The sequence below is a fragment of the Xyrauchen texanus genome, chromosome 2 (genome assembly GCF_025860055.1).
Source record: "Xyrauchen texanus isolate HMW12.3.18 chromosome 2, RBS_HiC_50CHRs, whole genome shotgun sequence".
Classification (NCBI taxonomy): domain Eukaryota; kingdom Metazoa; phylum Chordata; class Actinopteri; order Cypriniformes; family Catostomidae; genus Xyrauchen; species Xyrauchen texanus.
The window spans coordinates 47,826,803-47,842,146 of record NC_068277.1 but is presented as its reverse complement, the minus strand read 5'-3'; the positions used below and the strand labels follow the sequence as shown (position 1 = coordinate 47,842,146).

The window sequence follows — 15,344 nt, the reverse complement described above, 5'->3', positions numbered from 1 at the left end:
TTGCCCAACTTCTAATTACAGAATGTCCACTGATTGTATGGCATTTATACTTGTATCAAAGATTTATACCTGTAAAATGTATCTTATTTAACTTTATCTGCCACAAAAAAAATATTTTTTAACAATTATATATTTAAATATTTCATATAAATGATAACTATCCAATTTCTTTAGAGATCTTTGAGATGACTTATAAAGTAAATATATATATATGATTATATTTTAAAATGTGTTTTAATGTACAATGCACCATGATTAATGGTGATTATGTAGGTCCCCCTCGTGCTGCCAAAACAGCACCAACCCGCATCTCAGAACAGCATTCTGAGACACTATTCTTCTCACCACAATTGTACAGAGTGGTTATCTGAGTTACTGTAGACTTTGTCAGTTCAGTCTGGCCATTCTCTGTTAATCTCTCTCATCAATAAGGCATTTCGATCTACAGAACTGCCGCTCACTGAATGTTTATTGTTTTTGGCACCATTCTGAGTAAATTCTAGAGACTGTTGTGTGTGAAAATCCCAGGAGATCAACAGTTACAGAAATACTCAAACCAGCCTGTCTGGCACCAGCAATCATCCATGCGATTATCTAATCAGCCAATCGTGTGGCAGCAGTGCAGTGCATAAAATCATGCAGATACGGGTCAGGAGCTTCTGTTAATGTTCACATAAACCATCAGAATGGGGAAAAATGTGAGCTCAGTGATTTGGACCATGGCATGATTGTTGGTGCCAGACGGGCTGGTTTGAGTACAACAGTCTCTAGAATTTACTACAAATGGTGCCAAAAGCAAAAAAAACCATCCAGTGATTGGCAGTTCTGTGGATGGAAATGCCTTGTATATGTGAGAGGTTACATTCACATTCATCCTTATTTATGTGGTTTAGAAAGTGTAAATATGTACTTTATTTAGTCTGTCTCTCTCACTGTCAGGGTGCTTTGCCATTTGATGATGATAACCTGAGGAACTTGCTGGAGAAAGTGAAACTGGGGGTCTTCCACATGCCCCATTTCATTCCTCCAGAGTGTCAGAACCTGCTGAGGGGGATGATCGAGGTTGACGCCACCAAGCGACTCACGGTAAGTGTGAAGCATTCTTACGATGAGCTTTGTGACATCAATGAGCACTTTTGAGTTCTTATGGGTTTATATTATGTACAAGTGTTGTGCATATGACTTGTTACTTTTTACGTCAAAAGCAGAGAATAACCCATGGATTTCCAATCTTATATAAACATGTTTTTCTTGCTTTGTCTAATTTTTGTAAGAAGCTGATTTTTGGTAGTTATTTTATGTAGTCACGTATTGGTGTGCATGTACACACACTCACTGACTCATTTTGATCCAGACTTTAGACAGTTTTATCTTACAATATTAGCATAATTTAAAGACCCCAAGCATGAAAACATTTGATGAGTGCAATTTTCTGTCTTATGTTGACATTTTTTATTGAAACAGGAAGTTGGGGTGGGACATAATGAAAGGCTCAACCCAGGGGCGAAAATTTCATCAAAATGTTGGGGGGGACAATAAACATAACAATTCTCAAGAGCAATTTTTGAAGGAGACACCAAGGTTTTTTTTGTTGTTGCCCCGTTTGTATTTGTATTATTTTATTTCTTAAACAATTATTTTAAGAATATATCATTATATTATTTACAATACACATATTTTAATGATATTTTAGGGGGGGACAACCCTCAGATAGGGGACCCCCTGACACCGCCCCACCCCGCGATTTCCGCCTATGGCTCAACCCCCTTTTTAAATAGCAAACAGGCTTTAGTTTCATCACAGCCATGAGCCATGATTTGCTACTTGCTGTTCGTTTGAAGGGGAGGGACACATAAATGGAGTATCCATTAATGTCTGCCAGTGGGAGGTCATCAAACAGTGTAACTGCAGATGTAATTAAACACAGGTACTTTAAATGTAAGTACAATGCAACAACACGCATGTACTTAATAAGTACATTGTATGAATTGCTTCAGAACATAGTAGCTAAGGACACCCAATATAAAGTGGGTTACATTTTTTAAAGTCTATTTGTTTCATATGTAGTTTTTTAATAAATTTAGTTAGCCGGTCATTATTGCTAAATAAATCCGTCCACAGTGACTGGACATTATATCTTACTTAACCGTCAGTGAATATCGATTTATAAACCTTCACACTTATTATAAGCATCTGCACACGTTCTTACATCCCATTCCCGCTGGAGAATTGTCAAGCCATATTTTCTGCGACCCTGCAGATGTGGTCTCATCCAAACCTTTCGGTGCTTATTACCACAAATGATAAGGCACAAACTGCAACCACTGCTGTGAAACGCTGCTTGAAAGCTCGGTGAGCTTTAGGTTGATTGGCTGCAAATTGGGGCTTGATAGTGAAGCATTGCAAAAAGTCTAAGGCAGTCGTTTAATGTGACTCCTATCCTCTGTTCTTAAATGGGGAAGTGTGACAGGCCCACCTACTAAGGAGGTGGGCCTGTCACACTTCCCCATTTAAGAATAGGCCCACCTACTAAGGAGGGCAAAATCAGCAACAATAGTCATTAAGTGTGACCCCCCCCGGCTTTACATTGTCTACAGACAGTGTTTGGCTGCTCAGTTCCGCAGACATCCAACATACACTACCGGTCAAATGTTTTAAAACATACTTTATTTGAATTTTCACATTTTAGAATAATAGTAAAGTCATCAAAACTATGGAATATCATAAATGGAACTATGGCAATTATAAATCAAAACTGTGTTATATTTTAGCATCTTCAAAGTAGTCACCCTTTGCCTAGAATTTGCAGACATGTACTCTTGACATTTTCTCAACCAACTCCTTGAGGTATTTTTTTCTACAAATATGCCTTCAGATCAAAAGATTTTTAAGATCATGAGAAACATTTCAGTTATGTGTTTCAAAAGTTTTGACCGGTATTGTATATTAAGCTGATTTCTATCAAATAAAGTGTTATGGGTCTAAGAGCTCTTGTGCTTTTGAGCTGTCACTTCAGGTCAAGACACAGCAGAACTAATCCAACCAGCCTGTCTGTCCGGATCTCACACATGAACTTCAAAAAGCTTGTGTGTCTGCTCTTCTGTCTATTTTTTCTCTCTTTTGGTGTCTCCTCATCTCTCCTATTCCCTCGCAGCTACTTTTTTCATTGTTCTGCTCCAGAGCAAACCCCTTTTCCCTACAGCGTGATGGAGTGACAACGGTTTAGAAGCTTGTCCTAATTCCAACCCTTTGAAATGTTCCTGTTTCTTTTGGCTTCCCAGAGAAAACCGAAAGCTGTCTTCTCTGCCCACATCTCTGTGATTGAAAATATTAGCTCTCTCCTAGGATCTATCCAAACATAGCCTATTTCCTCTGTGGTTAGTCAATGATTCAAAAGAGATCTTTCCAATGACTCCAGAGTGGGAAGGAAGTACACTAGATGCTGGAGCTGACTTATTGCAATTTGCGATAATATCTGGTGTCCAATTAAAAGGATCCAACAAAGTTTTGCTAAGCACTAAGTACCACAGTGGGGAAAAGCCCAACACACTCTCACGGTGAAATTTCGTAAAATTTGTCTAATTCGTATTATATCGTGCGATTGCACTCTTGTTTGAATTCGTATGACTTTCACTTCAGCCAACGTCGCTGGACATCGTTTCCATCTAATACACGACAATTGTTTGCTTCTGTCTCACACAACAGTTTTCTATCATTTTTACACACTCAACTGATGCGAACAACATTGTGCAAGACCATACGAAATAGCCAACTCGTAAATTATGTACGACTTTTCATGAGATCGTGTTGGAAAAGCCATATTTCAAAGTATTGCAATATTTTACCTCACAATACTTTATATTTTCATGCCAAAAATTTATATTTCTTGTTTTAATTTTCCCCTAAATATTTTTAGGGGAAAGGAGACCACCAAGCATAGCAAGTATGTGAGAAGGAAAAATGTACTGTAGCATCAGTCAGATGTGATTTATTCTGTTAATTCTGTTGGTTACCACTATTATGAATGATCTCAGCTAGTCTTAAAGCTATCCCTGTAGATGATACATGTACAAGCACAAAATCATTAGCTCTCCTATAGCGGGCTGCTTTAATGCACATGTCTTTCTAGCTTCTACAGTAAAATCTGGCGAGATCAGAAGATGCGACAAAATGGAGAGAGATTAGAGGCGGCCAGCAGGAAACTGCCTGATGTTCAGAGATGCTTTTAATGTCGTGCTCTGCTCTTTTTGTTTGGTTCTGTTGTAGTGTCCTCTCTGAAAGATTGTGTGATACTGTAATGATATAAATGTTTTAGCTAATGTGTTGTTTACACTTCTCTTTACAGTTAGAACAGATACAGAAGCACACATGGTACATGTGAGTATAAACTTGTGTTTGTACTGTTTTTTATTTGTATAATCTGTATAACCTTTTTTTAAATGTTTAGCTTAACAATGTGCTTGTTCTATCTTTTAAATAAATACTACTTGGTTTACTGAAATATATAGAGCATTGTAATGGAGCCAAGTCTCCTGGTCCCTGGTGTGAACCAAACCTTTTATGTTGTTGGTTATTTTGGGAATTTTAGGGATTTGAACAATAAACTGTATCTGGGATTTTATTTCATTCTGTGTCTGTTCCCATTATAGTAATTAAAGACTAAGAATTTTTTAACATTCTATGAAATTATATTCCATTAAAAACTATCTCCCAATTAATCGGTTATCTGCCTTAGTTATCTTAGTTATGATATCAGCAAAATCCACTATTGGCCAACCTCTAGTATATTCTCTAAATACATACATGGCTGCAGAGAGAGCTCAAGTGTGTATGTGTGCTTTCAGTGAAGAGCTCTATGTCCTAGCATGCTGGCTTCACTCAATGTTTATGCCCCCCCCAAGCAATACCTGTTTATAATCTTGAACTTCTTCATTTTGCAACCTGCATTCCTCAAGTATAACTTTTTCAACTTTTTGTATTAGTCATGGCTTGTGACTTATCCCACCAGCAAGGATCCCAACACTTGCCGGAGAGAATAGACATATGTGCTCAATTAATGAAATAGAAACAAGCATGGCTTATTTCCGTTCTCCTGTGTCTGATCTTCCATGTATGGATCTTTTCACAGAGGAGGGAAGAATGAGCCAGAACCAGAACAGCCAGTGCCACGGAAAGTGGCTATCCGCACCCTACCCTCTACTGAGGACATCGACCCAGATGTGTTGGAAAGCATGCACTCGCTGGGCTGCTTTCGAGACAAGAACAAACTGATGAAAGACCTGCTGTCAGACGAGTGAGTAAATAAGAACAAGTAACAGAGGAAGAGGAAGGAAAGAAGTGCAGGGGTTGTAGAAAAAGATGGGCCATGTCATGGAAAACTGCACCCACTCTGATTTGAGGGGATATACCTCACAATTACCTCAGTCAGGGACAGGTTTTTCTCTTGCCAAGCAGCTCTTTCAAGTTGATGTGCTATGGATACCAAGAAAGTTGTTCCTTGTGGTTAAACTGTACAATGAAAATACAGGATTTGGAAGAAGCCTGACTGTGTTTGCTTTGGGAGACCATATCTGAGGGTATTATTATTTTTCATCCATGTTTCCTAGGGTTATTAAACCCACATTATAGTATAGCAATCAGCCTGCAGGCTGTTAGAGAAGCCTACTCGTATATCATCTCCCATGCTCACAATTATCTCCTGCATGCTTCAATGTATGCAATCACTTTGTTCACCCACCTGTTAGATGGCCTGGGCGTTCTCTCCTTAAACATCTGACCCTCTGTCTCTTCTCTTGCCCAGTGTTTAAACAATTCATATGGTGCCTGCAGCAAAGATTGGTAATATTTACTTCCTACTGTGTGGTCTGGGGCAGAGATGTTCAACACAATTCCTCTCGCTGGCAGAATTTGAAGACTTTTGAACTCTCTCCGTCTCCTGTCGGATATTTTATGTCTTTGTGCATCATTAATGAAATATCCTGTGATCTTTTAGCTCTTTAGGGGAGAGCTCTTCGTACTCTTTGCTCTTAAACTAATTAAATTAATTAGCTAAGGCAAAGGATTATTCTAAAGCTCTGAAGTTTGCACATGCACACACACATTTGTTTCCTCTGGGCCCTAACAACCTTTATGAATCTGTTCAAGTGACAATCAGGAAAAGATGATCTACTTCCTTCTGCTGGACCGTAAGGAGAGATATCCCAGTCATGAGGATCAGAATCTACCACCCAGAAATGAAATTGGTAAGAAAGTTTCAGTCCGTTTTTTTTTTTTTTTTTTTTCACTGAGTGTCTGTCGGTTCTATAGTTAGCTCTATATACCCTCTGTTGATCAAAACCTGTATGACTTTATATGCTACTTGGAACACCAAAAGTGAAGTTTAGTAGAGTGTCTGAGCTGCTCTCTTCCTTAAAATGAAAATAATCCATACTATTGAGTTCTATTCAGTTCATTTTTTATGTGTTTTTTGTTAATATTTTAATCGTATTTGTTTTTTGTAATATTTTGTTGTTCATATGTCATGTTTTAGTGGCCTTCACTTTCACTGCGGGGGGAAAAAACATTCATCTGCTTTGTGTGGTGTCTCGGTTGTTCCTCTGTTCTCTTCATAAATAAATAAATGCGTAATCTGCTATAGGCTGGTCCTGTAAATTCGTGATTAAAAATGTGAACTAAAATAAAAGCTAGTAAATGTCTTATTATCATTAAAATATGAAAATTAAAATGACGGGTAATAATAGATTATGACAGAATTTTTACGACCCTGTCCGCAAGCACGTTATTTTTATTTATATATTTGTTTTTGCATAGCTGAATTTCAAACATTACAAGCAAACACGCTACTAAGATGGACTGAAAACATAGACATGTTCTTGAAAAGGAAAAATATTGACGATGGTTAGCCTATGTGGGATGGTGTGCCATCAAAGTTTTTATTCGGAAAAAGTGTGCCGTGGCTTTTTACTATAAATTCTCCTTCCTGCCCAGTAGGTGGCGATATGCACAAAGACTGTGAATCACCAAAAACAAAAGAAAAAAATAATAAAACTATTAATGGAGATTAATAGTGAAAATATGGACTTAAATATTGACCTGTTTCTCATCATATTTCTTCTGAAGACATGAATTTAACCTTCATAGTTTGGGCCACCATTCAGTTGTGTTGTATGGACCTACTGAGCTAACATATTCTTCTAAAAATCTCTGATCGTGTTCAGCATCAATCACATCTGTAATGGCATGAGGGTGAGGAAATGATGAGAGAATTTTCATTTTTGGTTAAGTATCCCTATAATCTCTGTTATCTGATGTAATTTTCATGCCCTCATGGTCTTGGATACATTAGAAGAAACGAAAGGTTGCTTCAAAGGCAGAGAAAATGATTACACTTATCAAAATTAAAGATTATAAGAATGTTATTTTCTTTAGTATTACATGCACTGATGAATCATGTACAACAAGACCAAGAGGGGCACTATTAATAAATTAAATAGGGCCAATTTTGATTTCATGTTATCGTCAAGTATATAGTTGGGCATATTGGAGTGCTGAGAGCACATTATGAAAAATATTCACTTTAAAAATGATTCCATTATGAACGCTATGGGCTTAATGGGCTGTTTTAATGTGTTAGGGATCATTACATTTATTCTCATTTCCCGGACTCCTCAGATCCTCCAAGGAAGCGTGTGGACTCTCCACTCTTGACAAGGCACAACAAGAGGAGGCCAGAGCGCAAATCTATGGAGGTGCTGAGTGTGACTGAGGGCGGTTCGCCTGTACCTGTGAGACGAGCCATTGACATGGCACAACACGGACAGAGGTACAGAAAATAGTCTCTCTCTTTCCTCTGTTATTAACAAAGCTCTACAATCTGACAGAATGCTAGAAAAGATGTTACATTTTGTAGAGCCTTTACAGGAAATGTTGAAGACAATGATGTTCTGTCTAAAAATACAAATAAACATTTTGGAAATTCCAAATGAATTTCAGAGTTTACAGAAGAAATTAGATTAATGACGGGGGTTCCCAATATCATGGAAAACTTGGAAATATCAGGTTATTTTAAAATGGTGATTCCCAAGCCTGAAAACTCATGAAAATTATTAGAATCTTAAAAATTAAAAAGTGTTGTAAATGGTGAAAATACAATTTATATTGGCTAATTTCTAGCCATTGTCTAGAAATTGCTTTGTGCATGTACAATCTCGATAAAATGTTTTTTAACCTCTTCAACTCTGCAAACTCGCTGGTGAGTTCAAAAGGGGTCGCTATGTCACGAAAAAAGTTTGTGCTTAAAACGTTCAAGTCTCCAAATACATAACTCAGGCATCAGTGGTATCATTTTAGAATCTGAACTTAAATCACCATCACTTCTGCATTTACGTTACACAAAATGACAAAATAAGGCCTGAAAACATTCACGTCACAAATCAGCGCCATCTGAAGTTCATGTGGTGGAAATATTATTATGAATATAAAACAGATCATGTATCAAATGAAAGCTATCATTCTCTCAAAAGTGACTGTGCAGTTTATTATTGTTGCACTAATACCACAGTTTAATTATATTAAAAGAATCACAAAGAGAAATATGATATTTGAAACATGTCAAATACATTACAAACATCTCTTGTGCGCCGAATCACTGCTTCTGTAAGCCTCAAATAGCTAAAAAAATAATCTGCTTTTACCCTAGGCATGTTTTAAAAAATGTGCCATTTTTTACTTGTCTGTGAGCTTGCTTGTTTGAAGAATCAAATGTTATATTTTAGACATTCAGAATAAAATATGTGGTCCAGCAGGAAAAGCCTGCTAAACAAATCATCGTAAATATAAGCTATCGACTATTAATGATAAATTGTTATACATAATCACAAAGGTGGAAATCTGAGCTTTCAAATGACTAGTTTGAGCTTCTAGTCCACTTGGAGGCCGAGATATTAAATGAAACAATGGTGGTGGTGCATGAACTGAAAATGAGACTAAATGTCTATGAACAAGCACATCTGTGAGGCCTAAAATGCATAAGAGTGCCACCTATATTTCAGATCGGCATTTTGAGATGGAATGCGATGGAGGAAATCTTTTTTATAGTACTTGCTGCCATCTTCTGGAATAAAATAAGAATGTTTGGAGGGAGATGGCGTGAACAAAATGACTCGGTTACTAACGTAACCTCGGTTCCCTGAGAGGAGGGGACGAGTATTGCGTAAGTAGCTTACGCTATGGGAAAACTCCGTTTCTCGAGAAATATTGAAGTCTTTATGTAAAACGCATTGCAGCTGTACAGCAGACAGTAATGAGCGAGGCAGCTCGGTCATTGGCTGTGCTGCGGCAACTGCTCGAACCAATGACGGGGCGACTCTGAACGCGCGACCAATGGGCGCTGCCGTGTTCACGGCTCAGAGCCCGCCGAAATTAGCATAGCCAGGCTATATAATGGGCACCCCGTCATACGAGTTCCTTTAGGTTCAATCGACTGAAGCGAACTGACCAAGCACAAGCACGGCAGCTTACGCAATAATCGTTCCCACCTCTCAGGGAATCAAGGTTACGTTAGTAACCGAGTCGTTCCCTATCGAGAGGTCTCTCCTATTGCGTAAGTAGCTTAGAAGGAGATAATGCTCAGCATATACATACTCCAGTCCATTCTACAGTCAGGCTGATAGAATGTTGGAATGCATTTTTTCTATGTACTGATATCCATAAAAAATCCGTCAGAGACGGACCTTATAAGGGAGGAGATAATGCTCAGCATATACATACTCCAGTCCATTCTACAGTCAGGCTGATAGAATGTTGGAATGCAATGAGGGGACCTGTAGATTATAAAACCTGATAAATGTCGAAGGCGAGGCCCAGCCCGCCGCCGCACAAATATCTTCAATGGGTATCCCACTCGACCAAGCCCACGAGGAGGCCATGCTCCTCGTAGAGTGAGCTCTGACGCCTAAGGGGCATTGAAGGCCCTTGGCTTCATAAGCTAAGCTATAGCATCCACTATCCAGCGCGATATTCTTTGCTTTGAGACTGCGAGACCTTTAGTGCGGCCGCCAAAGCATACGAATAATTGTTCCGTCTGTCTGAACAGGGCAGAACGTTCTAAATATACTCTGAGCACCCTGACCGGGCAGAGAAAATTAGCGTCGCTTTCGTCTGCTGGGGACGATAGCGCTGCCAGAGATATCACCTGTGCTCTGAAGGGTGTGGAGAGCACTTTAGGAATATACCCGTGCTTTGGCCTAAGGACAACTCTGCAGTCGTTAGGTCCAAATTCCAGGCAAGCAGCTTGATGACAGTGCGTGCAGGTCAGCCCACTCTCTTGACTGAGGCGAGCCAGCAAGAGCGCAGTTTTGAGCGAGAGCTGTTTAAGGTGCACGGTTCGGAGAGGTTCGAACGGGGCACTCTTGAGTGCGTCCAGGACCGTGGCCAGGTCCCAGATCGGCACCGAGGGGGCGAGGAGGGTTCATCCTCCTAAGCCTCTTAGGAAACGAATGATTAGGTTGTTTTTCCCTAATGAACGTCCTTTATCAGGAATGTGTGACGCCGCTATGGCAGCCACATAGACTTTGAGCGTGGAGGGTGTGCGGCCCGCCTCCAGCAGCTCTTGCAAAAAAGGCGAGTACACTTGGTATCTCGCACGATTTGGGGTTCAAGCTCTTGGTATCACACCAGTCACTGAACACTTTCCACTTTTGGGCATATAAGCGCCTCGTAGAGGGTTCAGTGATGGTTCTCAAAACTCCACTGGGGAGGTTCTTGGGAACCCGTTGAGGGGCCATGCATGGAGGGCCCACAGATCGGGGCGGGGATGAAGAATCATCCCGTTGGCCTGCCTGAGGAGGTCTAGCCTCAACGGAATCGGCCATGGGGCAGATTGCATCATCTGCATCAGTTCTGGAAACCACGTTTGGTTGTTCCAGAGTGGGGCTACCAGGAGCACTGCACATCTCACTTCCCTGATCCGACTGATGACCTGAGGTAGCATCGTGATCGGGGGAAAAGCATACAAGGGGCGGCTCGGCCAGACTTGGGCGAGCGTGTCCGTGCTCTTTGAGAAGAAAAGGGGGCATTGCGCGTTTTCCCTGGAGGCGAAGAGGTCGACCTCTGCCTCGCCAAAGTTTTGCCATAACCACTGAACCGTCAGGGGGTGGAGAGACCATTCTCCTGGGAGAACCTTGTCTCTGGACAGCATGTCTGCTCCCTGGTTCAGGGCGCCTGGCACATGCGCTGCTCTCAGCGAGCGCAGGTGGTGTTGTGACCATAAGATGAGCTCCCTGGCCATAGTGTGCAGGGAGCTCGACCTGAGTCCACCCTGGCGATTTATATACGAAACTACCGTCATGTTGTCTGTTCAGACCAGGACGTGTTCGTTTTTCAGGTACGGAAGCAGGGCTCTGAGAGCCAAGGCGACCGCTTTCATTTCCATACAGTTTATATGTAGGCGCTTTTCTGGGTTTGACCAAAAGCCAGATACAGGCCTGCCCTCGTAAAGGGCCCCCCATCCTATTTTGGAGGCATCTGTCATGATCATTTTTCTCCGCGTATTTACGCCCAGACTCACGCCGGTTTGATACCAGTTGACGGCTTTCCAGGGCGTCAGGGCTTTTATACAGCCGTGATTTGCTCTGATCAAAAAGTGTCCCGAGCACCACACGTGAGTGGGGACACGGCTCTTGAGCCAGCGCTGGAGAGGACGCATGTGCAACAATCCTAGCTGGAGTACCGCTGATGCCGAGGCCATGAGACCGAGCATTCTTTGAAATCGTTTGACGGGGGCGTGTGTGCCCGTTCTGAATGATGTTGCAAGGCGTCAAATAGAGAGCGCGCGCTCTGATGAGAGGCGCGCTGTCATCTGCACTGAGTCTAGCACTATTCCCAGAAAAGAGATATTCTGGCTGGGGGATAGCACGCTCTTTGCAAAATTGATTCTCAGACCCAGGCATTCTAGATGGCTGATAATCCAAGATATGTGCGTCGTTAACTGACCCTCTGATTGTGCTATGATTAGCCAATCGTCGAGGTAATTCAGTATTCGCAGTCCCCGCTGTCTCGGGGGGAAAGTGCCACGTCCATACATTTCGTGAATGTACGGGGGGCCAATGATAGGCCGAATGGTAGTACTGTGTACTGGTATGACTGTCCCTCGAAAGCGAATCTCAGAAAAGGCCTGTGATGAGGCACTATCAGAATGTGAAAGTAAGCGTCTTTCAAATCCACTGATAGAAACCAATCCCCGGGGCGAACTTGCGCGAGGATATGTTTGGTTGTTAACATTCTGAACGAGCGAATCATTAAAGGGGTCATGACATGGTTTTTTTTTATTGTATTATTATGTTCCCTTAGGTGCAATTATAGTATTAATATATTTTTTTTTAAGAAAAACTTTTAAAATCTAGTGATTTATGACCTTTTCCCACCCTGTTTCTCATCCTCTGATTCAAACAGTCTGTTTTGGGGGCGTTTTCCATTTAAGAATTCAGTGTTAACGCCCACTGTTATGATTGGCTAACGTCAGTGCCTATGTATCAATTATTGACGCCTCCAGCCAGAACAATATGCAAGTAAACTAAGTAAAAACACTGTGATTATTCATAATGAATGAAATTGCGCTTTAAAAAGTAGTTTAAAGTTTAAAATAGATTACTTACAGTTTTGCGTCGTCGTTGTTCCCAGAATAGTCGGCACGGACTTATCTTTGAGCAACAGTTTTCTGGCAAAGCCAGCATCATATTGAGATTTGTTCTCAAAACAGTCATCCTTAAAATGTACAGAACAAACGCTTAAGTTAACACTGCCGTGACTGGAACGTCCGCAAAAAATAAACTGCATCCATTTTTCCCTGACGTCTGGATCTTTCGGCAGCTTATTCAGAGGTTTTGTTTGACCACAGCCAGGAACAGCACATCTGTGTGGCATCGTAATTTTCCTGTGCACAAGTAGTCTCTGTCAGAGCTCGCTGTCCATCGACTGAACACTTGTGAGGCGACGGCGATACTGAAATGAGCGTAGCTGTCTTGGCGCTTAAAGCGTAGTTATCTTGTGCTGGAGGCGGTCATATGCAAACGCTGTTACGTCACTTCTAACCGACACGTCACTTCTAACCATGAATCCAGAACGAGCTGTATTTTGAGCTTGATTAAATAAATGATTCGTTTAGAATGGGGAGGACGTCTTAAAATATTAAACTTGCAGGACGTTTTAATGATACAAAGACCTCTTATATACCAAAAGATCAAGGCAAATTTGGTTTCTCATGTCATGACCCCTTTAAAGCTTTGTTCAGATGTCTGAGATCTAGGATGGGGCGGAGGCCACCGTCCTTTTTCGGGACGAGAAAATGGCGGCTGTCCTTTTTACAGCCGCCATTTTCTCGTCCCGAAAAAGGACGGTGGCCTCGCCTCGCTCATAGAGGGAGGAACAGTTTCTATAGCGCCCTTCTCTATCAGTTTGAGCACCTCGGTGCGTAGAACATGTGACACATCTTTCCTCTCTTTCGTCTCGACCACCGCTGAAAAGCGGGGTGGTCTGCGAGCGATTTGAAGTGAGTAACCGTGTTTTATTATGTTCAAAACCCATTTTGGCATGTCGGGGATTTTTTCCCAGGCTTTTGCTCGCACAGATATGGGCTGAATGTTGGCTGGGGGCATGTCGCAGTGACGTATGGGCCCCACCGGCAAAATGTATGTGCAGCGCTTATGGGTGGGGTGCATCTACTGTAGTAGGCACGCGCGCCACTTTCATAAAGCCTCCCGTTAGCGGCGGGGTTTTTGGCCATGCATATAGTGTTTGTGTGTAGGGGTGCGTGCAGGACAGCAGGCACGCGTGCTACATTTATAGTATTTCCCGCTTTTACTGGGGAAGTGTTTATAACTGTGGGAACAGTGCTTGTGTGTAGTGGTGCATACATGACAATAGGCACACAATCTACATTTATGGGGCGTCCAGCTCGAGCTGGGAAAGTATTCGGCACTGTTTGGACAGTATTGATATGTGGGAGTGAGCACTTTAGTGTGGACACGTGACCCCTTAGTGACACAGGCAGAAAATTGACTCTTGTGATTTCTGTGTGTTGCCATTAAAACGGCGTTTGATTGCAGGTGAGCGAGTTCTGTGACTAGCCCATTGACTGCTGTACAGACATTTCCAGCCGCCTGTAAGGGGACTGAGTAATGTTTTACACGTTTTGCTCGCTGCAGTGAAGCGTTCAGCGAACTCTCTTACCGTGCTGGTGCCCGTGCTCGTGTCCGCTAATGTCGACGGCGCGGGGTCGAAGGCCGAGCCCGGCCAGTCGTCGGATGCAGCGCCAATTGGAAAGGCTGTCATCCTTTTCACCGTCGTCCCCTGGTGCGCCGAACGAGATGAGACCCACCGCTCTGTTGGAGGGGTGCTGGTCCGTCTGCGTAAATTGGTTACTGGCGGCGGGGAGTTCTCGGGTGGTGGTGAAGCACGCGGGGAGACGTGACGTCACTGAAGTCCGCGTGCTCTGGCGGCCTCCGTGAGCGGCGCTTTTTCTTGCGTGGCTCGATCAGAGGGGACGGCAGCACGGTGGTAGCAGGCTCGTTCGCGGCGAAGGCGGCGAAGCGAGCGCGTGGCTTTTTGAGGCCCAGGGAGTCACATTCGGGGCATCCGCCTCGAGTGAAAGCAGCTTCTGCGTGGTCAGGTCCCAGGCAGCGAGTGCAGATAATGTGACGGTCCCTGTCAGGAAGAAGGCCTCTGCACGAGGCGCAGGTCGAAGGCATTTGGAACAACGCCTCGAATTTGCTCTTTTACTAAATACAAAAAGTGTCGCAAAGGCGAACACTTGCAAAGTAGCTTAGTAAAAAGGATATAGTGATGCGCGCCAGATGGCGTAGCAGAAGGCTTCGAAGGCGGCTGAAGGCGCCGGCATCCTCTTAGCAGTCCTGCTGTAGGCTTGTCAACGGCGGGCGAAAGACTCCAACAATCCGGAGGATCCAGCGAAGAGGAGGTCTTCGCTGAAGGAGATTAAATCTAAAGGAACTCGTATGACGGGGTGCCCATTATATAGCCTGGCTATGCTAATTTCGGCGGGCTCTGAGCGCGCGAACGCCAGGCGCGCGCCCATTGGTCGTGCATTCAGAGTCACCCCGTCATTGGTTTGAGCAGTTGCCGCAGCACAGCCAATGACCAAGCTGCCTCGCTCATTACTGTCTGCTGTGCAGCTGCAATGCGTTTTACATAAAGACTTCAATATTTCTCGAGAAACGGAGTTTTCCCATAGCGTAAGCTACTTACGCAATAGGAGAAACCTCTCGATAGGGAACCAGAATTACATACTTACAAAGTTAGGACAACAACAATAACAATTATAAATATAGCTG

At 42.6% G+C, this 15,344-nt stretch overlaps 1 protein-coding gene across 3 annotated transcripts in view; it reads left to right on the top strand.

Moving 5' to 3' along the window:
* Nucleotides 1-15,344, top strand: part of LOC127659167 (serine/threonine-protein kinase BRSK2) — a 201,318-nt gene that overhangs the window by 160,689 nt on the left and 25,285 nt on the right. For all 3 annotated transcript variants that reach the window (XM_052148861.1, XM_052148851.1, XM_052148843.1), the window contains exons 8-12: nt 940-1,086; nt 4,346-4,377; nt 5,129-5,293; nt 6,145-6,242; nt 7,672-7,822. In XM_052148861.1, coding sequence (XP_052004821.1) covers nt 940-1,086; nt 4,346-4,377; nt 5,129-5,293; nt 6,145-6,242; nt 7,672-7,822 — 593 coding nt within the window. The remainder of the gene's footprint in view (nt 1-939; nt 1,087-4,345; nt 4,378-5,128; nt 5,294-6,144; nt 6,243-7,671; nt 7,823-15,344) is intronic.